Source organism: Lissotriton vulgaris, chromosome 10, assembly GCF_964263255.1.
Source record: "Lissotriton vulgaris chromosome 10, aLisVul1.2, whole genome shotgun sequence".
Lineage (NCBI taxonomy): Eukaryota > Metazoa > Chordata > Amphibia > Caudata > Salamandridae > Lissotriton > Lissotriton vulgaris.
In genome coordinates this window covers 808,865,818-808,889,848 of record NC_141698.1, presented here as the reverse complement: position 1 = coordinate 808,889,848, position 24,031 = coordinate 808,865,818, and the positions used below count along the sequence as shown (strand labels likewise).

General features: G+C 46.1%; 1 protein-coding gene across 1 annotated transcript in view; it reads right to left on the bottom strand.

The window, feature by feature from the left end:
- The window catches only part of KIAA1143 (KIAA1143 ortholog), a 35,782-nt gene that overhangs the window by 5,601 nt on the left and 6,150 nt on the right, over positions 1 to 24,031 (bottom strand). Inside the window, exon 2 of the mRNA XM_086941725.1 lies at positions 98 to 245. Coding sequence (XP_086797851.1) covers positions 98 to 245 — 148 coding nt within the window. The remainder of the gene's footprint in view (positions 1 to 97; positions 246 to 24,031) is intronic.

Sequence of the window (24,031 nt, the reverse complement as noted above, 5' to 3'; positions counted from 1 at the left end):
TTAAACGTGCACAGTTAAGCAGAACTGGTTCGGTGGGCAGTATGAGGGGGAAAAAAACATTAAAACCGAAATGAAAAGAGTGTGGAAACACTTGCACCTGATTTTTCATCTTTCTTAACCTGTAGTTTTAGTTCTTTTACTTCCTCTGCCGTCAGGTCACCTTCCTTCAGCACTACAATCTGTGGCTCTTCATCTTCCTTGTCACTATCATCACTATTGTCTCCGGGAGCAGGAAGTTCTTGTCGCTGTACAAATAATAAAAATGATGCTTACTGCTAAAAACAGATAAAGAAAGTTAGAGCACCTCCTTGGAATTAAACATAAGTACACATCACTGAGACGAGTATACAATCTATGGCAATTCAAAAGTTTCTCAGAAGAGGCTTATAGATGAGCATAGTAAGAAAATTATCAACAGTTTTTAAATAAAAACAAAGTATTTTCAAGCATTTGAGGCAAGCAATATAGCTAAAATGATCCTAAATAGATGTACTCAGTGGGTGGGGCAAAGATACATTTCAACAGTGATCTTCCTCCAAGGCATGCCGTGTAAATGAAGATAAACCATAGTGCTCTAGTCGTACGAAAACCAGGACCAAATCAATGAACCCACTAGTTTACTAACCTGCATATATGGACGATGTAGCATTACATAGAAGAAACCCTTTCTATAGAATTATAAGGCATAGGAAACATGGCAGAAAATGTCCAATCCACATAATGAAAAGGCGTTTGTCCTTTAACATGCTCCTCTGCATGCAGTGAGCAGAGCTGCATCTTTTGAATAAAGACTGTCTTCACCTCACTTGAGACACAGGCCAATAACTGTTCAAACAGTTAAACTTTATTTGTAAGAAATCAGGTCGATAATTCTGCCTCTTTGATGACACTTTTGTCACTTGGTGCACAAAAAACTGATACTACATAAAAAACAGAAGCGTCAAACCTTTAATCAAGTAAAGGTAATGGAAAGGCGTTTTTAGCCAATATACATAGGTCTAAAATGAGAAAGTTGTAATTCAAGCTTTGGATGATGAAACTTTTTACTGAAAATCAGGAGCGTTTTTTAGAATAATATAGATAACCGTACTAATCTACACAGCAGCCAGGAGTGGCGACATAAACATTGCTAAAATGAACAAAAATACGAACCCGGGCATAAGAGGGGTTTTAGAAGAACAAAAATGACATGCTTTACATATCTTCCACTCTTCTACTTTCTCCCTGCTGCTTTGAAGATGATAACCAAACTTCAACAGAAACAGCCAACAGGTGTTACAAAACAGAGTGAAGTAAGTACGTGAGAGATTTGACTTCCCCAGGAGTATACACAAATGGAGTAAAACTATTCCTGTGACTCTAGCTACCAAGCGTTATGGACTAGGAGCACATCGCTTAGAAAATTAGCTAACGTACCACTTTCAGCAATAACGTTTTTGGAAGTGAGGAACAATTTTGAGAGGAGGAAACACAGGGAGGAAGACAATCTCTGAAAAAAAGCAGTTAAGGTGACAGCATGTTTACTTATCAAAATCTAAAAACACTAAAAACTTTGCCAAATTATAACTCCGGCCTCCTCCATATACTGCTCACACCACTAATGACTTCTCAAATGACACTGATGACATCACACATGACCTCACTGATGATATCACTGGTGTGTGAATACTTGGGACATGTGCAAATGTATCTATAGAGAAATCAATATGAACATTTCAAACAATGTTTTAAGTGTGCCCGTGAAAGCTTATTTACTGCCAAGCCATCTCTCCACATGCCATACATAGCGTGTAAGGAAATAGGCCATTCAAGTTGACAAAATGTAGTACTTTGTGTTGGTTAACACCGCCAATTTCACAATCATGGGGGATCTGAATCTTCATTTGGACAATCTCGAGGATACGGATATGGCAAATTTTGTAGCGGACCTTGCAGCTTGCCAGCTGGACCAACGGGTCTCGGGTCCAACACATATTGCTGGGCACCTGTTAGAACCAGTTTTTTCTAATATACCCTCGATTACAGTACACACGCTCATCACTATGGGATGGACGGACCACTTCTTGGTCTCGAGGTCACTCCATGGCCTAATCTCCGCTCAGGCTGAGGATCAGACAACCTCCCTTAAACGCCCCTGGCACAAATTAAACTGGGAGCAATTTGATGCCTGCCTCTCGGCTACCTGTCCGAGCTTGCCAGAGGACCCCAATGAGGCCCATAGGGTGTTTTCTGAGTGGATCAGCCAGCCGTTAGATAGCCTAATCCCTAAGAAATGGTCTGTCAACCGTAAAACAAAAATGCGACCATGGTATAAGTGCGAACTTGCCGATATGCCCAAGGGCTGTAAGAGGCTGGAGCGGATATGGATAAGACACTTTAGTCAAGCTGCAAAGGATATCTATCGGGTGGCAATTAAGAGGTATCATAAGGCCATACACCTGCCACAAGCGGCATTTTACTCCAATCAAATATGCGAGAGTAACAATCCATCTGAGAGCATTTTCTCAATACTCGCTGGCCTGCAATCCCGGGACTCCATCGCTGGATCGACTATTAAGTCTAATGAGCAGTGTGAGGACCTTGCCACCTTTTTTGTTAAAAGGGTGGATGACATCTACAGCTCCTTTGAGGCCACACACAGCAAAGATCACAGAGGCATATGTGAACTCCCTCCTATCGGATTTCCTGACCATGAATAACACACTGGACCCCTGCCAGAACGGCTTTCGACCTGGTCACAGCACGGAGTCTACTCTCCTGGCCGTTACAGAACATCTCTGGTCAGCATTGGATGTTGGGCAAACGTCGGCACTGATCCTGCTGGAACGGAGTGCCGCTTTTAACACTGTGTCTCATGACATACTGCTGAAACGCCTGGAGGAAGTGGGAATTATTGGCTTGGCCCTGGAGTGGCTTGCCTCATCCCTCCATGAGAGGTCATCCCTGGTAACAGCCCCCCCGTTTGCCTCTGGCGAACATTCTATTAAACAAGGGGTGCAACAGGGTCCCTCCCTTAGCCCCCTGCTATTTAATATTTATGTTCAACAACTGGCTGCAGTAACCCTTAGCAGGGGTCTGACCATGGTCTCCTACTCTGACAATACACAGTTGGTAGTGGCACTCTCGAATAACACCAAGCGGGACGCCCATAAGTTTCAGGGTGACCTTTCGGTGGTAGCCAGGTGGATGACCGCCAATGGTCTCATGCTGAATTCTAACAAGTCAGGGGTATTGTTAGTGGGAATCCTCTTGCACAGCAGTCCTCACTCCAGCAGGGATTCTTCCAGGTTCAGCAGTGTAACAAGAATGTGAGGCCAGGACCCTCCTTTATATATTCTACAGTCCAGGGGCTAAAAAATGGTGGAAGTCTCTGGAAGGGTCTGGAGGCAGGGGCTTCTGGAAGAGTCCAGGGAGGGCTGGTATGTTCCCTGCCTTCCCTGACCTAGCTGTCACAGTGACGAGAGACAGGCTGTTAAGGCTACAGTGGGCAGCCCATCACAGCTCATCCCAGGAAAGAAGGTGTGAATCACCACTCCCACCTCCTAACCCAGGCAGGCTATCAGTATGCAGAGGGGAGGGGGGAGTCTGCAGAGCCTAATCTAAGTGTAGGCAGGAAAAGGTCCACTTTATAAAAGTAGGATCCCTAGCGTAGTAATGCCCAAACCCTATATATCATTGGAAAGGGTTCCCCGCCCGAGTCCAACAGGACCAAACATGACAGACTTATTAGGTCCCTGTCAGAAGTTATCCCATAAGGGGAGGTTCCCAATATTAGCCTGTGGAGGAGTAGCCTTACTGCGGTAGCAGTGGCTTGTGGCAGATACGCCAGCCTCACAATGTTTTAGGGGAGAGCAGCCGCACCTCAGCACTGTTTAGCAGTGGTGAGGCGCCCAGAGTCCTAAGTCCAACAAAATGCAAGGTAAAAATGGGATGCAAAAAGGGCAAAAATGTAGGGGAGACCACCCTAAGGCTGACAGGTCTAAAACTTCAGATACCAGTGAGTCCACAACAATGGCATGGAAAGTGATATGGTTGCTCTGCGTTTTGTATAAGGTAACCAATAAGGTCAGAATAAAGTTCATCACCTCAAGAAGTATGTGGTAAGATGTAATTGGGTAATACCCAACAACCATCCAGTTCGGAGTTTACGGATAAAGACCTGTAAGAAAGTGCAGTCACTTTACTTACATAGAAGCAGTTAATACAGATCAATAATCTCGTGTCATTCAAGGATCAGACGGTTATGTCCCTCTAATGGACCTTCAGGGTTGTGTCTCCTGTAAAACCATCAGTTTCAGATTGCGAAGCAGTAAGAATAGGTGCCGGGTTAACTGATGTGATTGGAGGTCTAGTTAGTAATTTTGTGGTGCTTGATGTCTACTTGGACACTAATGCAAAGAAATGATCTCTTTCTTCCTGAGTTGCTTGAAAATATCGGTGGGTGGGTACAAGATGTGAAATCTGTGTGGAATAAAAAACTGATAAGTCAGAATGTGTGAGGCATTAGCATATTCATAGATATAACAGTAAAGACATCTTAAGCAAAGAGTACTCTATTGTTAGTCACGCTCAAGCCTCTCCAATTCTTATAACCTTGCTGAACTGAATGTTGTGCTATCATGAAGAAGGGATTTATTGGCTGAATAATGGATTGTTTCTGTGTATGGCCTGGGGTGACGTGGTCTGCTAAAAGACTCAATGTATCTCAAGAGGCCACATGATATTCCCAGTTCTCTGTCCCCTCCTATTTCAGTGGTTATGGCTGCCGTCAACTTGAGATGCAGTTCAGTGTCAAAGTCAAAGATGTACAGATAAGTGACTTGGATAGTTGCAATACCGCTGGCAAAGGGTTGTGCTTTGCATACACTGTTGGAGCCAGGTTTCTTTTTTGAGGCACTACATTTAGCCTAGTGCCTCAAAAAAAACACAAAAACAATGGCCCGGTACCCTGCACTTCACAGGCAATGCTGGGAGAAGTAGTAGGCAAGCAGTATGTAGTTTCAAGAGATGAGAAAAACTAACCCTACATAAGATATTGAAGGTCAACAGCAGATGCGACCTATGTATGGTACTCAATTAGGTTAAAAACTCCAGTATTAAAGTCAGATATAGCAACGTCTGACAGACCAAAGAAAACATAAATGAGGTGGTATTGTACTAAAGTCAGTTGCATGCTGCACTCGTAATCCCTTCCTTTTGCTCCCAGTAGCACATTTCCACCACTATCTGAAACCTCTTAGGTCAATACCTAGCTAATACTCTGCTTCCTCGATGAAGAGATGCAAGCGGCTGGGGACACAAACTGCACTAGGCTTAGCATTCATGCCCTGGGTCCGATAGGCAACAATTCTCCAGCCTGGTCATCCACACAGCCGCTGAGATGTGAGGTACTTGCTCAACATGTCTAGAGGATCACCGACAGCATAGTAAAGAGCCCCAGTAGCAGCAAATCTGACAATGAGTGCATGCATGCAGGGATAGCATAAGCACCACAGACAGCATCGGCAGCAAACGCGAAAGAAACATGTAACTGATTTCTTGAACTTAACAACAGTAAAAAGATATTTGCTTGCAATAATGCATACTTCAATCTCCAACTCCTTTAACCATTTGTCTTGGAGGAAGCTTGCTCCAAATTATTCATTCAATGTAACTAATCAGATGGACTTCACATTTGAAATCCTGGGGGCGTGGCCAAGCAACATGGCTGACAGGACGTGATTCCTTGAGCTGCCGGCCGGACAGATCCTTTGATCCTACCCTATCCTGCTGTAAATATCCTGTAATTAGTGCTAAATATCGCAGGGTGATAGGCGTCCAGCGTGCTTCCGCTGGAGCAGATTGGTGTCTAACGGCCACCATTATGAGAAACGGCCTATGAGCAAGTTAGGAACCCTGCGGGGTGAGGACCAACCCAGCAGAAATACCCTGCGTGTGCAGCAGCCTGCCGTTGGGAGGGCCGGCCTGTGAATGCGGCCTGCAACATGGCCCCAGAGACTTGCCTACAGGGCGGTGTTGTTGGGAGATGCGATGCCCTCCCTCCACCGCAGACGTGGACCCTGTGATGGCCCGCTGCACTGAGAAGATTGAGGCGACGTCGTGACAGTACTTGTGGTCTCCTGTGGGGAGAAGAAGCCTCCGGAGGGGGACGGAGCTGTGGCCTTGAAGAGAGTCGCGTAGAAGTGAGGAGGTCCCGCCTGGGAGTTGATTGCCGAACCTCCTGGGGAAAGGGCTGCCCGGTGTGACTGCAACAGCTAGCCGGTCATGGTTACTTGCCTAAAGTGGTGCGGTGCGGCAGCGATGGATGCTGGTGGAGTGAAGATCCACGCCACCTGGGGCTGAGTAGAGTGGCCTGGCCTGCCAGCGTCCTGGCTGGGTCTATGGGTGAAGCCAATGTGAGAAGTGTTCGGTGCGGCCCTTGCAGGGCCCCCGTGAGGACTATGAACTGACTGCAGGTCCCATTCTGAGGGCAGTCTTGTCTGGACTATGCCACTGTCCAGATGATTATCGAAGGCCCTACGGAGCCCTGCAGCAATCCTGGGACCCAGGTGGGACACACTGATGGGGTGGGCCCCTTAAAAGGGGGGCGGCCTCCAGGCCACACGCCTAGAATTCATACTGTGAGAAAGGGCACAGAATTGATCTTGGCCCTTGGGGTGCTCAACAGCAGGAGTTAATTACACACCGGGGATAGCAGATTGTGCTCTGCAATACTCCTCCCGAGCCTGGCAAGGCAGAGGCCTTCATCATAGTAGTCGGAATAGACCCACGCAGAGACTATCATTTTGAGTCCAGTTAACGACCTTGCCTGATGTGTATCCTGCCGGAAAGGTAGCGATGATTCGCTGGTGTAGAGATCCGGCCGGAGTAGCCTCGCCCTCAGGGGGTCACTGGGATTGATCCCGGGGGCAGCATTAGTGGCGGTGCAGTGACAGCCCCAAGCCCCCTCTGGGCGGCAGAGCATCGAGTGGGCACAGAGGCATCCCCAGCCGGTACTCCTTTCCTGCTCCTGAATTGGAAGGGCCATTAGACTTGTTCACTGAAATACCGGCTGCCATAGATAGTCGCAAAATTGGTAAAGCCAAAGTGGCCCGCACAGCTACCACCAACACAATTGCTCAGTTTACCATGCCAAGCCACCCTCCACAGCGGATAACTAGACAAACAGGTGCCTGTGATGAGGGGGGGAGGATGATGGCGGGGCGGATGATTGCAAAAACCACAGTTGAAGGACAGAATGCAGACCAATGTCATACATTCACCCCAGTACAGAGATCTGGGCCTAAATCCATCGTTTTTTTGCACTCCACACCACCCCAGTTCCAACATGGCCATATGCATATCAGTCTGACCCTGTGCCTCATGGGAACAGTCCAGCCCGAACTGCCAAGCCATGCCTTCCCTGGACCGGAAACAAGCTTCCGAGGACCGGTTTCTGGCATTCCAGCCATCTTCAGCCCGGCTTGCTTGAATCCAGTGGTGTGGAGAGCATGGAACTCACGTCTGAGCATACCCATCCCACTCGGGGTGACAAATGCAAAAACCACAGTTGATGGACAGAACGCAGAACAATGTCATACATTCACCCCAGTACAGAGATCTGGGCCTAAATCCATTGTTTTTATCTACTTTATGTATCTTATGGCTTAGAAACCATATCATGCTTTTGCAGTATTATTTCATAATACTCTTTTTACTGTACGCACTTTACTTTATAGCAAGTATTACGATTGTAGCAATTCACTTCTCTTGCATGAGAAAGAAGACTGCTCAATAAATAACCTTTTTATTGAAAACGCCTGTCTCTCTATTTCTCTGCAAAAACCCTGGTGAAACGAAGCATGCACGATTGACTGAGTGAAATAGCCATCTATTGTTTCCACAACTCTGAAGATATATTTCTTATTCTTGGGGAACAAAGTTGTCATGTTATATGGTTGTCAGAAACAAATCCCTTCTTGTTTATTCGAAAAAGTTTCTTGTGACCTCTGAGCTAGCTGGCATTCACAATTAAGTCTAACATACTCAATAGAGACCTAGTCGACTTCAGTCCTACGTCTACACTATCGTTTATGTTATTCCAATGCGTAGAACCTATTGGGAATATAGGAACTACACTACAATACAAGGGAGGAATGACATGCACACCAGATATTCAATGTGTGTCACAATTTTTTCAAATGCCAGAAATTCCAGGGATTGGGGATATGCACGCCTAATAATTAACGTGAGTCAAAGGTGTGACATGCACACCAGGATTCTCAAGCGCGATTACATTTCAAAAAAGTGAAGCTCACAGCAGGAGCTTGGAGGAGCTTACGTTTTCATCCGACGTTAGTGATTATAAGAATTGTTTACACATACTTCAAGTTTTTAAAGCTCACTAGTGGTTCTCTCTGAACAGCGACACGCACACCAATACTTTTTATGTATTGCTCATACTGTGATACGCACACCAGTGACTTAAGTGACTAAGTCTTAGGAACGACTTTGCAAATAAGGGTGGATATCACATTTACATTTACTTATTCTGTATTAAGAAGCCTAGCAGGATACCATGGCTAATATGAATCTACCCTCCCCTCAGCCATTTATGATAACAGAAGGGGAATTTACCTCGAAATGGGAGGAACGGAAAGAGTCCTTTGTAAATTATATTTCACATTTGATAGTTCGTAAATCCAAGGTAATCAAGTGTGCTGTGGAAGAGTATGATCAAGGTGACCTCTCAGACACAGAGAACAGTGTCCCCAAGTATTAGGTTTTCAAAATGAGGTGATGGAGATTAAAGGTCATAATAGGAAGAAACCTATTTGTGATATGGTGGCAGGAGAAGTATATGTATAGTTGATAGCAGACTCAGGGTCACTGTATACCATTGTTAATAAAGAGGTATGGGCGGAACTTTTTGTACCTAAAATAGGCCCTACTTTAGAAGAACTGGACTTTAGTCTCCAAAGATTCAAAGGAGAAAATATAAATCTTCTTGGGTTCCCTAAACTGCTTTTGGAATTCAAAGGCAGGGAGGCGGAGTGTAAAATGTATGTTGCAGAAAATGGACTATGAGCACTGGGATGGTGGGATCAAGGAGAGTCAGGCATATTATTGGATCCCAATAGTTCCAATCCTTGGTTGGTGGTCAAACAGGAAGTACACGCATTACAGGAGGAATTAACATCTGCATTCTCTGGTAAAGTGGGAGTATTAAAAGGTTTTGTCCACAGGATTGTGCTACAAAATGGCTGCGTGTCCCAGTAGCCATAAAATGAGAAACATTCCCCGTAGCGTCAAGGAGGAAGTAACCCAAGAATTGAACGGATTAGTGGAATCTGGCATAACTGAACATGTGGATCTTCGGACAGTGTAGCCCCCTTGGTGGTAGTACGGAATTCTAATGGACGTTTTTGTTTATATGCGGATTTAAGGGAATTAAATAAACACATTGTTGTGAATAGGTTTACCTTGCACCGCATTGAGCTTTTGTCTGTAACAAAGGGAATGGGGACCTTTTCCACTATTGTTCTCAGCCCTGTGTACCACCAAGTAACAGCTGAAATGTCTAAAGGAAAATTTGCAAGGAGCTAAGTTACATATTTGGGGCATGAGATTAGTTCTAAAAGGCATCACACCCAAGACAGAACTAATAGAGGCCATAAAGAAACCCCTGATACCCCAGAGTAAAGATGAGGTCTGTTCCTTTTTGGGTTTGAAGGAATCTATTCAAAATTTGCAAACAATTTTTCCAAAAAGATGTACCCAATTAGGTAGTTTTTTAAAAAAAAGGCTGTAAAATGTGTGTGGTCAGAAGTGTGTCAAAAAGCTTTCAACAGCATCGGGAAAAACAACATTTGTAGGGCTCCAGCATTCAAAGGTTTTGATTCTAATTGCAAAAGCACCATCACAACTGATGCTAGTTACAAGGGACTCGGAGCAGTGTTATCCCAGTTTCAAGGAGAAGGAACGGAACAGGCTTTTGCATTCGCTTCATGAGCTTTGACGCCTACATTTCAAGCAGTTATTTTGGTGAACTAAAGTTGTCAAGTCAAAGGATCTTTATTCGGATATAAAAACATCCATAAAAGAACATAATCATAACAACAATCCTCATAATAAACAGTTAAAACAATTTAAAACAATTTAAGAATAACACAACCGATCTGTACGATGGTTGCCTAACGGTCTATGTTGGGTGTGAGCGATCTAATAACAGCATTATATAAAAAAACATCAACTTTATGATCTAGGCTGACACTCATTAGATGTAAGCACAGTATAAACTAATTAGCTGTGTGCCAAACATTATATAACAGAGACGTTGTATAATAAGTGTCATCAAATGTACAGTGGGGACTGCTACATAGTGCAAGTGTGCAATAAATAAATGTTCAAGCTCTTATACAAAACCACGATAAAGTGCAAATGATTCAATTTATCAGGGCATGTTCATAGTTGCTCGAGAACGTATCGCAGATTGGAGGAAGCAGCTTACTCTGAAAATTACTTCATCACAACTGAACAGCATTAATTCCTTAAATGCTAGATAAATATCAACCACGGCATGCTCTTTAAAGTAGTGAATTAAGTAATGTTTTGTATATCTAGCATAAAAACCACAAAAAAAACAAAAAGTGTAACAGTTTGTTTACACCCTAGATTAGAGGGACATTGCAAATTCTCCAGGTTTTTATTGAAGCCCATTGAGGAATGATAAGGAATATTTAATACTCCCATCCCTGAGACGAAAGAGCAAACTTCTGTTCCACCTCCCCAGGTTTTTTCTGAGGTATCCCAGCAGCATGTTGTTCGGCCTGCCACACTGTGCCAGGAGGGGGATATATCTTATGATGGCCGGTTTGTGATGCTCAGACGTTTCTCTTTCTTTCTGATATAAATTATACAATGCCCCTCTTACTAGCTTATGTTGTGCTTGATCAATGGCTAGGTGGGAGGAGAATAAGAGCTCCATATCCACACTTGCTAAGCTTCTTTTTACTGCCCCTTGCCAGGGTATGTAATTTGCCCTGTCACACCTTAAACAATCTGTGATTATTTCTTGGGTCAGAGAAGCAGTAGGGTTCTGCCATATTTTTAACCAAAATAATGCCGGCCTTGACCTAATGAAGTCCTCCACATAAAAAAAATTCAACTCCCTGTGGCAAACATAAGTGGGTGCTGAAATAGACGCCCCCAGGACCTTTCTACAGAATCTGTTCTCTTCAATCTGTATATTGGCGCTGTTCGAGTACCCCCACACCTCTGCACCATAGGTTGCTGTAGGTAGACATTGAGTTCTGTAAATTTGTAGTAGCGGAATTACTACGTCAGCCCGTTTAGGCTGTCGAAGGCTGATTATGGAATTTATTGCCTTACCCAGTTTATTCCTCCCAGGGGCCACATGGGGCTGCCAGGATCTTGTGTTTGAGAACAACAGGCCTAGGTAGGGGAAAGTGCTAGTGCTTTTTAGGGCATCGCTCCCTGACCCAATATGCTGGATGCTATGTTTTTTGGGCCCCCACACGACATTATGTACGATTTATTAAAATGAGTGCACAGGCCAAGATCCGCCATGTAGGAGACAAAGCCCGTTAATAAAGTGCGCAGTGCTTTGGGTGTGCGGCCCATAAGGACCGCATCATCCGCGTATAAAAGAACGGGGAGTAGTGTACCAATAATGCTGGGGACATCACTTGTTAATTTGGACAGTGAATTACTTAATTCATTTATATACAAGATAAAAAGCAGGGGGGCCAAGACACAACCTTGCCTAACCCCCTGCCTATTAAAATGTCCCCTGAAACCCCCCCTTCATTGTTTATCCTAACGCGAGCTTTCAAGTCACTGTGCAGGTGGGCCAAGAAATATAAAAGTGCTTTATCCAACCCATAATTTAAAAGAACCACCAATAATCGAGAGCGGTTAACAAAATCAAAAGCAGAACTTAAATCCATAAAACCCGAATACAATGGGACTTTTTTGGCTATAGTGTATTTGGCCATTATTAGGTTTAAATTCAGACATTGCTCCACAGTCCCCACATTACTTCTAAAACCCAACTGACACGGGTGTAAAAGCCCTGATCTTATTAAAAATGACTCTTCCTAGAATCTTCAAGGTGTTATCAATTAAAGATATAGGACGGTAACAACTAGGATTGAGTCTGTCACCCTTCTTAAAGATGGGGACAATAATACTATTAGACCAGGTTTCCGGGGCAAGGTTGTGGGACAAGTTGTTAAAAACATTACACAATAGAGGTGACCAAAATTCAGGCTCTGATTTAATTTGATCGATGGATAATCCATCAGGACCAGGTGCTTTGTTACCTGCACTTTGATTTATAGCGTCTTCCACCTCCATTATCGTGATGTTAAGTGCCATGACTGGGTAGATGATGTCAGCTGATGCGCAAGGCGTAATCATAAATATTTGAGAAATGATATTCCTACATTTTACCTGTTATATTACAATTGATAGGGGTAATGTTTGATCCTATAGACCTCAGATTTGACCTCGCCCTAAAACCCGGCAACATCTTTAAGTGCGGCTGTGCGGGCAAGGGATTCCCACTGGTCCTTTAGTAGCTCTTCAGCCCGAGTTTTTGTGGCACGCTTATAGTGTGTCCTCAGTAGTCTTACCAGGGGCTGGTCCCGTGGTTCTGCTGAAAGTGGCTCCCGTAGTTCCCGGTTTGCTTTGGAACAGGAGCTATCAAACATATTAGGATCTTGGTTAGGACGTGTGAGTGGTTTGGAAATCTCCTTTTTAAAAGCCACACATAGCCGTGCAAAAGCCTCAATGATTTCAGAACCTTGGTGTTCGCTGTGACCTGTTCCAGGACACCCCCCTCGCCGCGCGGCTCCCCAGCTGCAGCGCGTCTCCGCCCAGCGCCACAGGCTCATCTCTAGCCTCGGCGCCCTGCTGCTGCTCGCTCTCTTCTGCCCCGCTGTTGCCCTCATTGTGTGCATTTCCCATCTGCACTTCGTGACTCTGTGACGGTCTTCTTTTTTGTGCCAGTTTAATTCTGTAACTGCCATTTGTGCCTTCTTGACTCTGCATTTGTCTTTTTGCCTCGTAAATACCGCTACCCCTGGTGTGCCCCCTCCCCGCTCCTCGCTTCCCGCCGCTGCCCCCCTCGCGGCCCACCCCCTTTTTTTCTGTTACCCCATTGGCCGCCCGCTCCTGCCTCCCAGCTGCTCCTCCCTCCCACTTCGCCTCATATGGAGCACACGCGCAGCGGGCGCGCCGATTGTGCGCCAAAGGCAAGCCCGTCTGCGCCTGGCCGGCGCCCAGCGCCAGGACCCTTGGCCCCTGACTATGCCAGCCCATACGACGGACCTACGATGCCGCCACTCTCCACGCACTCAAACCAGACCGGAACCCCGCCTGCTACCAAGCCACCCCGAAACACACCCACGGACCCTTCAGCTGCCAAGCCTGCAAGTTCACCTGCCTCCGGACCTGCACCGCGTCCAAAAGGCCAGGCACCAGCAACAACCACCTCAAGTGCATCCTCCTCAACACCCGCTCCGTCAACAGACACCCGGTCGAACTCTGGAACCTGCTCGACACAACATCACCAGACGTCACCTTCCTCACGGAAACCTGGATGAATGCCTCCTCAGCGCCAGACATCGCCGTAGCCATCCCAAACGGATACAAGATCACCCAGAGGGACCGCGTCAACCAGACCGGAGGAGGCATCGCCATCATCCACAGGAATACCATCCGCATCATGACCAACTCCGACGACACCTTCACCACCGCCAAGAACCACCACTTCCAGATACACACCGACCCCAAGACCACCCTCAGAGGCACCCTCATCTACAGACCCCCGGGACCACGCACCCAATTCAGCGAAGACATCGTGGACTTCATCAGCCCGCACGCCCTCCCCTCCGCTGACTACATCCTCCTAGGGGACCTCAACTTCCACCTGGAGAAAAAGAACGACACCAACACCACCACCCTGCTGGACAACCTCGGACTCAAGCAACTGGTGAACACCCCCACCCACTACAAGGTCACACGCTTGAACCTGTCTTCTCCTCCAGCAAGCCCATCTCCTTCAGCCACTCCACCGGACTTCACTGGACGGATCACAGCTGCGTCCACTTCAGCTTCAAAAGAACCACGACCCACCACCACCCACAACAGGTTCCTCGCAGGAGATGGAGCAAGATCACCGCCGACCAGCTCACCACCGCCCTCAGCCTGAAACCTCCCGACAGCGCAACAAACCCCAACGAAGCAGCCCGCACCTTCACACAGTGGCTCACTAACTGCGCCGACGACCTCGCACCACTGAAGAACACTCCCAGCAGACCTGGCAGCAAGAAAGCCTCTTGGTTCACAGACGAACTCAAAACATCCAAGAAAAACTGCCGCACCCTCGAGAAAGCCTGGCGCCACGACCAGACCACAGAAAACTTGACTGCCCTCAAGAACGCCACCCGCGAACACCACCAGCTGATCCGCACCACCAAAAGGACAACATTCAAAAAACGACTGGACAACAACCACAACAGCAAGGTACTCTTCAGCATCATCAAAGAGTTCTCCAACCCCGGAAACAACGACATCACACCCTCGCAAGACCTCTGCGACTCACTCGGCACCTTCTTCCACCGCAAGATCACCGACATACACGACAGCTTCGGCGCACAGACCAAGCACCCAACCACCGAACCAACGCCCCCCACCACCACCCTCTGCAACTGGACCCCGGTCAGCACCCAAGACACCACCCGCACGATGAACACCATCCACTCCGGATCACCAACCAACCCCTGCCCCCACCACGTCTTCAACAAAGCCGACTCCATCATCGCACCCCAACTCCAGGACATTATCAACATCTCCTTCAACACTGCCACCTTCCCGGAAAGCTGGAAGCACGCCGAGCTCAGCGCCCTCCTGAAGAAACCAACAGCGAACCCCACTGACCTCAAGAACTTCTGCCCCATCTCACTCGTCCCTTTTCCGGCCAAAGTCATCGAGAAGATAGTCAACAGACAGCTCGCTGCCTTCCTCGAGACAAACGGATCCCTCGACCCTTCCCAGTACGGCTTCCGAGCCAACCACAGCACCGAGACCGCCCTCATCGCAGCCACCGACGACATCAGATCCCTGCTCGACAACGGGAAACAGCGGCCCTCATCCTCCTGGACCTTTCGGCAGCGTTCGACACAGTCTGCCACCGCACCCTAGTACAGCGCCTCAGCAACATCGGAATCCAAGGGTAGGCTCTGGAGTGGATCATCTCGTTCCTCGCCGGAAGAACCCAGAGAGTCCGCCTCCCCCCGTTCAGATCCGAGGCTACCGAAGTTATCTGCGGCATACCACAAGGATCCTCACTCAGCCCCACCCTCTTCAACGTCTACATGAGCCCCCTCGCAGCCATTGCACGCCAACACAACCTCAACATCATCTCCTACGCCGACGACACCCAGCTGATCCTCTCCCTCACCAACGACCCCGCCAGAGCCAGCCTTCACGAAGGGATGAAAGACCTCGCCGAGTGGATGAAGAACAGCCGCCTGAAACTGAACTCAGACAAGACGGAAGTCCTCATCCTGGGATCATCGCCCACCGCCTGGCATGACTCCTGGTGGCCCCCTGCCCTGGGCACCACCCCCAAGCCAACGGACCACGCACGAAACCTAGGCTTCATCCTGGACTCCTCCCTCTCAATGACCAGACAAGTCAACACCGTATCATCATCGTGCTTCAACACCCTGCGCATGCTCCGTAAGATCTTCCGATGGATCCCCACCGAAACCAGGAAGACAGTCACCCAGGCACTCGGCACCAGCCGACTGGACTACGCAAACACCCTCCACGCGGGAACCACTGCCAAACTACAGAAAAGACTCCAGCGCATACAGAACGCCTCCGCACGACTCATCCTGGACATCCCTCGCCGCAGCCACAGCTCGACCCACCTGAGAGACCTGCACTGGCTCCCCGTCAACAAGAGGATCACGTTCAGACTCCTCACCCACGCACACAAGGCTCTCCACGACATGGGCCCGAAGTACCTCAACAGCCGCCTCACTTTCTACACACCCACCCGCCAGCTACGATCGGCCAGCTTCGCCCTCGTCGCCGTACCACGCATTCGCAGAGCCACCGCGGGAGGAAGATCCTTCTCCCACCTGGCGGCCAAGACATGGAACTCCCTCCCCACCCACCTACGGCTGACCCAGGACCACCTCTCCTTCAGGAAGCAACTCAAGACCTGGCTTTTCGAGCAGTAACAGACCCCTCTCCCCAGCGCCTCGAGACCCTTCGGGTGAGTAGCGCGCTTATATAAATTCACTGATTGAGTGATTGATTGATTGGATAAACAGATTTTAACCAATTGAGGGTACTTATTAATAATGCGTACTAAAAGCCCCTTATTGTCTATCCCCTTCCAGATTACTCTGAGTTTGTCAGTTGATGCCGCCAGGTTAGTTGCCCCTATTTCCTGTCGCTTAACCAATCTTTTAATAGATTTAAAAATAGTCAGAATTGGATTATGATCGCTATATACAGTGCTAGGGACGTCAGCCTTTTTCAAATTCAATTCAATTCAAATTGACTTTATTTCGGATATATTGCAATCCATAAAAGTACAATACATTATACATTTCATTTAAAAACATCACAAAATTACAAAATCAATATAAAATAAATACATAAGACATATAAGTTTCTTAACAGAGTGAGTAGACAAGATCAGTACAGATAAAGTGCAAGTTTGAGCCCATGTACAGTAAAAGTGCAGAAAGTGCTACGAGCTAAAAATCACAGTTATTCATCTAGGCATTTTCTTATTCTCACAGATAGTTTTAAGCATTCTAACACCTGGAGAACACAATCAGAATGCAATAGCTGTAAATATACAAGGGCGGGTCTGATTGGTTTAAAATTTAATTTCCTTAAAAGAGTGACGAGATACCGCCTACGAGGGTACTCATAAAATGTACATAAAAATATAAAATGCAGCATATCCTGTGGAGACTTCCCGTCGCAGCCACAGGGTGCTGCAGGTTTTTAAAAATGTCCAACTTTGGTCTAATTAAAATATGATGAAAGATGTTGAACCTGAATCGTGTCAGCAGAAATTTATCTTGAGAGGTAAAGGAGCATGTTAGGTACATTTCCATAGTGTCACAGGTTCTTAACATGATATACTTTCTAACATTTGGTTTCAAGAGCTCAACTTCATCTCTTAGGGCACTACGGTTCATAAAAAAGGCCCTCTTAATTGCTGCAACATCACCCTTAACTATATCCCTCGGATTTTCAAACACGTTTAGGCGACCAAGCTTCAGAAATTGGGACTTTAGATATTTGAGCCAGGGTTCACACATGGCATAGTCCATTGATACAAGATCTTCCAGTATCTGGTGAGTTAAGGGAATATCCTGACTTAGCCATAGTTTTGTCCAGCATAACAATGGTTTCAGACCAACAATGTCTGAAATATACTGACAGCCAAGCTCTTCATGTGCAGCTAAGTTTGGTGTACTACCTGGGACACACAACAAGCGCTTTAAAAAATTATTTTCGGCTATTTGGAGTTGTTCACCATTTATACAGCCCCATAACTCGCTGCCGTAAACTGCAGTGGAAATGGATTTAGCATTATATAGTTGCATCATGGCCACCATCGGCTTTTTCCCCAATTTACTGGCAAAATTAAAAATCGAGGCATTCACTCTGATCATTTCACCCTTCTTCCTGGCCAAATGCGGAGCCCAACTGAGCTTGGTATCAAATAGAACACCCAAATATGAAAACGTATTAGTAACAGGGATCACAACATCATTTAATTTAAAAACTAGCTTCTTTTTTGGTTGACGGCCAACATGCATAATGTAGGATTTCGAATTGTTGACCATAAGGTCCCTATCAGACATAAAGTTATTAAAAGCATTCAAAAGTGCTTGGAGACCCTTCTCTGTTCGTGATATTAAAACCGCGTCATCAGCGAATAAAAGTAAGGGAATACCCCTCGCACCAGCTCTAGGACAATCTGATTTTATCTCTTGCAATTCAGACTCTAAGTCATTTATATAAAAATGAAAAAGAAATGGGGCCAGGATACACCCCTGCCGTACTCCTTTATTAATACTAAAATTGCCTGTGGTTTCCCCATTAGCTGAGAACCTCACATTGGCTCTTGTGTCATTATGTAAGTCCGCAAGGAAATCCACAATCCCCCTGTCAACGCCTTTGTCCCTCATGGTCTGCCACAGCCTCCCCCTGTTAACACAGTCGAAGGCTGACGACAGATCCATGAAGGCTAGGTGAATTGTTCCTTTTTGTGCAACAGTGTATTTATTCAAAATAAGAAACAAATTAAGGCACTGAGTTATGGTAGAGCGGCCTTCACAAAAACCATATTGGGAAGCCGACATAATATTATTTTCAATCGACCAGCTTACTAGACGTTGAAGCAAGACTCTCCCCATAATTTTAACCATTGAATCAATCAGGGATATTGGTCGATAACAAAGAGGACTTCCCCTGTCGCCTTTTTTAAAGACAGGGACTAGGGTTGATAATCCCCACGTTCCTGGACAACCAACTCTGGCCGCAGCATTAAATACAGGAGCCAGAATTGGAGCCCAGAAAGCTGGATCATATTTGTAAAGGTCCGGCGGAATTCCATCAGGACCAGGCGCTTTATTTGCTGTAAGGCCTATAATGGCAACCAAAACCTCGCTTTTTTCAAATGTTCTATTACTGCTCCCAACGTGGGGGACAGCAGCCCTGGTTCCAACACCCTCTGAGTAGTACAGGCTTTTAAAGTGGCTTTCCCATTCATCTTTTGTTATGCAGCAAGCAAGTCCGTCGCATGGGTCCTCGGTCAAAAAAGGTTTTTTAACCAGTGCCCAGAACTTGGTGCTGCTCTTCAGGGTGGAGGGATCAAGTAATTCCTGCCAAGCCTCCTTCCTAAGGAACTCCTTACGGGCGACAGTAATAGCCTTATATTCTTTTCTGCAAGCTTTTACCTCCTCCTGATTCCTTGGTGAAGCTGACAATGCGACCCTCAAATTGCGAGCAGCTTTGGTACAATCATGACTGAACCATTTTGGGCCTATTTTAGCCTGATTTTTGTTAGGGACAGTGAGAAGCGCTGACACCTTCTCCGACACATTTTGATAGGATTCTAACACTAGCCTGGGGTCGCCCCCCTCAATCATGCAAACTTTGATGTCCTTTGTGCACCTTTCAACAATATTTTTATAGAGGATATCTGCAGACACCATTGACCATTTTAACCTCCTCCTCCCATAAGTTGTTCCCAGACTGCCTTGACTAATGGTCTTATTTCCCTTCTTTACCCAGGGACATTTTAAGCAGATTGTTAGAGGATTATGGCCACTGAATTCACTCGAGACAATGCAGAAAGAGTCTAGAAAAATTTGCATCGTCCGAGAGACCAGTATATGGTCTATAAAGGTACCCCTACCATGTCCCTTAAAGGTTGGAATATCAAATCAATATAAAGGATCTTTAAAAGACATGGCCAGTGAAAGGTCAAGGTTATCCATTAGATCGTTGCACAATTCCCCCTCCTTAGTGTGTTCCATATGGAGATAACATGCACGTTCACAAGACATTTCTGGTAAGCGCTTATGTAATGGATCTATACAAGGATGCAAATTGAAGTCCCCCATAATCATCAAGTTATGACCTAGGTCTTTCATGTTATTAGAAACAAAAGAATTTAGAATAAAAATGTCATTCCTGGCCTCACTATCATAGATAGCATTATAGAAGTTCACCAAACCCACACGGACGTTTCCTCCAGATAAGGCCAAGCCCATTACACCTGTGTGCTTGGCTTCAACTCTACGTACTCCGCAAGGTATTAATATAGAGATAAAAATTACAAGGCCCCCCTTCGGCCTACCCCTTAAAGATGGCAAAGCTGGTACATAAAAAGCCTTGTAACCTTCCAGAAAAAGGTTACAGCCCACCTCCCAGGTTTCTTGTAAACAGATGATCGAAAATTGTTTAATATAAGTCACCCAATTTACATCACACATTTTCGCCGCAAGACCGGCAATATTCCAAGAAACAACATGATATCCTAGGTTAGTAGCCAGCGGGTTATCTGAATTTATGTTTGTAAGTTCACCTGTAGCCACAGTGTCCTGAGCCGCAGGTGCCATCCGTCAGTCGCACATCTCAAGGCCAGATAATGCTTCATACCTGTTCTGTGTAATTAGATCCGTACCATAACGATAATGGCCAACACTAGTACTCCTATTATAAACATCATTGGGTCCGCCTGACCTACAAGGATTCGTGATGTTATAAAAGAATTGGGTATCTTGAACAGGAGTATAAGTTTCAAACACCAGCCTGGTTAAACTCTGTTGTGGTGTAGGTTTACAGAGGTGCGCATAGAAATAACCCAAGGGGCGTACACAAATACTATTTTCATTATAGACCAGTGAAGAAGCTCTCAAGAAAACAGTTGCCACATGCTGAGGGTGTTTGAAATTGATGACTATACAATCTCCAGAGCCAGATTTTTTAGAAGGTCCCACCCAATTTACGTGTCTAACTGCCATTATCTGGTCAGAATATGCGATGGGAAAACCACAATTTTTGTTAAGCCACGCCACAGTCTTGTTTTTCAGGGAACTGTGGGATTCGTCATAGGGAGATGCAGGATGTGTGCCACAAGGAGGAACATTAGTCAGTACTGCCACAAATGGAGCACAATCGGGTGGTAAATTTAGATAACTGTTGTGCCTTGGGGGTCTGAGAGTTCTACTGTTTTGGGGTGTTACAGATGGTTGTGACTGCGGGGCAGATACCACAGTATTCCCCCTACCCTTGTTCCGTGTGTCATTAACTTCAACAGTTTCTTTCCCTTTCACCCCACAGTAAACTGTACCACCAGATGTTGCAGTCTTATGTGATGATAACAGACCTCCCAACCTTGTAACTTCCTTTGCTAAGTTATCAATCTTATTGGTTAAGGGTTTAATAAGTTCTTCTATTTTTGTTGTTAAAGAAACTTCAAGGTTTTTTATGAATGAGGCAAGTAGATCACAGTTTAGATTACCCCCATTACCATTAGTGCCTGTAAAGACAAAAGGGGTTATTGCAGCAGGGCCACTAGTCGTTTAACCATCCTTTTTTTAGCCTTAGAGTTATGATGTTTACCATTATCCTTTTGGCATACTGTTCTACAGGTTCTCAGGGGCCTAGTTTCCGGTTGGGTCTCATTCAATACACCGGTATCATCAATTAACTGCACCAGTGGGTCAGAATAGACCTCAACACTCACTGTAATGGGCACTGGAGGGTCAATAGAAATGACATCATTGGTATTAGCATCAGAAACTGTGGGCGGAGTAATATCAGGGGGTGTTTCTAGTAAGTCCCCTGTCATAGAAGCCTTCCCCAGCGATGCACGTCTATCATTATTAATCTGGTTTACTTTCCTAACCAGGAAATTATCCATAGACGCAGGGCCTACCATCACCTTATCAGTTTTGGGTTTAGACATCATAAGCAATGAGGCTATCAACTTACACACAGATACTCTCTAGTCTACACACTCACAATCGGGTATTAATACAGAAATACTAACAATTTTAAAAGTAAAGTCTTACGTGCACACAGCACGGTAACAGTCAGGATGAGGCGATGCAGGGTCCCTGGCCCAGTCCAGTCTCCTCAGGCCTCTGAGGGCCACAAAGGGCACACTCTTTGCCCGGGCTTAGCCCCGGGCGCTCCCGCGCGCGTCCCTCGGGACGAGGAGGCGTGTTCTCCTTTATGCGCCTCCCGGCGCTTCCCTTTTGCGTGTGCGGCGTCCTGTAGCGCTGAGGCAGCTGGGGGTTGAAGTCAAAGCGTCCCCGGCAGAGCCAAGCCAGGCCGAGAACACCACGTTGCAGGGAAATAATGGTGGAGCCAAGCCCGGCCAGGAACACCACGGCGGAGCAAAGCCCGGCCGAGTGCAACAGCTGATGACAGAATTTCGCCTCCCCGACGTCAGCCTTTATTAAACAGTCCACAAGTAGAGAGGATATAAATACATAGTCAATTGTGGAGGAACAGCCGCGCCCTATATATGTGGCCAAGGGGCCTTTGCCCATGATGCGACTGGCTATCTCCATAACATTGACTAGGTCACGAGTGGCTAGGTGGTTGAGTAGTTCCTCCCCTCTTTTAAAGGGTAACACCCGACCAAAAGGGGCAGCTGAGTTGGCGTTTCCCTTGTGAATGTGGGCATTGAAGTCACCTCCCAAGATGATTCCATCTAATTTACCGTAGGTTTGTCCATCCACAATTTTATCAATAAAATCAAACAGCCTTATAAAGCTAATATTCGGTTGTGATATAAAATCATTATTATATAAATGAATTAAACACAACTTTATCCTACTGGAGTAGATTAAAGCCTGGAAATTCTCATCATTGGTCTCCAGAGTTTTGGTTTTGCCTCCTGCGGTGATCTTTACCCATATTGATAAGCCTCCACTAGGTCGTCCACGGCCGGCATGGTACAATGTAGTTATGGCAAGTATAGCCTTTAAGAAGCAGACTACTAGTGCACCAGGTTTCCTGGAACATTAGGATGTCGAAATTATTGATCCATTCAATCCAGTCTATGGATTCCATTTTTGCTTTTAGACCGGCAATGTTCCAGCTTAGTATGGTTAACCTATCGGTAAGGGTAACGACAGGGGTAACAAAATCAGCGGTATTTAATTCCCGTAGCGATGCTACCTCCACACAAGCCTTGGGAACAGTAATGGTGGTGCTTGGTTTATTGTTACTCTGAGGGCCGTTGTCATTGATCATGGGCCTTTCTATGACATCTGGGGAGCCTGTTGATGGTCAACCCTGGCTCTCTAGGTCAGATAGGGCACTAAACCCGTTAGATAATGGGTAAATTGGTGTAGCTGGATTGGATGATCTCTGTGGAGGTCTGTAAAAATATCCCAAGGATAGAGGGGTCACAGCGGTTGAAGGACTGAAGTGGATATTATTGCTATTTAATATATATTTTACGGTTGAGGGATGCCTGAAATTCATGACAATACAATCTCCATTGATGTTCTTAGGTAAGGGACCAACCCAACCTACCCGTCGTACTGTCAGGATTTCGCTAGAAATCTGCATCCCAACAACTTTATGCCTGGACAGCCAATCAATGCACTTATTTTTCAGCTGAACCCAGGACTCTCTTTGATCCTCTTTCAAGAGGGGAACTCCTGCTAAAATTAAGACATACGGGCAGGCTTCAGGGGGCAAATGAAGGACTGGCCCTAGTTGTTTTTTGGGCCGTGTGACGTTGGTTGACCCGTTGTCAGAAACAACATTTTCTGGTTTCCCCGGTTTCACAGAGGCCGGTTGGGGGTCCCCCGTTGGAGCTCCCGCCACCCCACCAGTGGAACAGGGCTGCCCATCTGCTACATGCGACACAGTCTGAGGTGGTTTGACCCCGTAAGGGCAAAAGCTGGTCTTTCCCTGTATCACTATCCCTGGTTACACTTTTAGTACCTAATGTACCACAGGTGGGCCTTTCCCCCATAATGCCCCTGTTGACAGCCTCCATATCTTTCAGGAATCGGTCTCCCCTTAACTGATCAATACTAATAGCACCTTTTCTTTTTACATCTTCCTTTTTCACCAGGATTTCTAATCTGTCCAGTCTTTTAAAAATCATATTAAACTGTTTGTCCATTTGACTTTTCATTTGTTTAAAAATTGAATCAACTATGGTTTGAATAAAGCTCCCATTTAGTTTATCATGTGGAACACTTCCCGTTGTTGGCTCAGTCTGTGTACAGGCAGAGTTTTGCTCTCTTCTTGTAGAGGCAGCGACGGTATTGCTGTCAAATAAGGGTACAATCTCCGTGTCAGGTCCCCCACTGGGTGTGGTTTTCCCACGGGACCACATGCTCTGTGGAGTAGGTTGCCCTTTGTTGCGAGGTGGTTGTTTCCTCTTATTTGGTGTTGGTTTAGTGGGACCTCTCTTCCTTTTCTCTCCAACAGTCTTATCACTGGG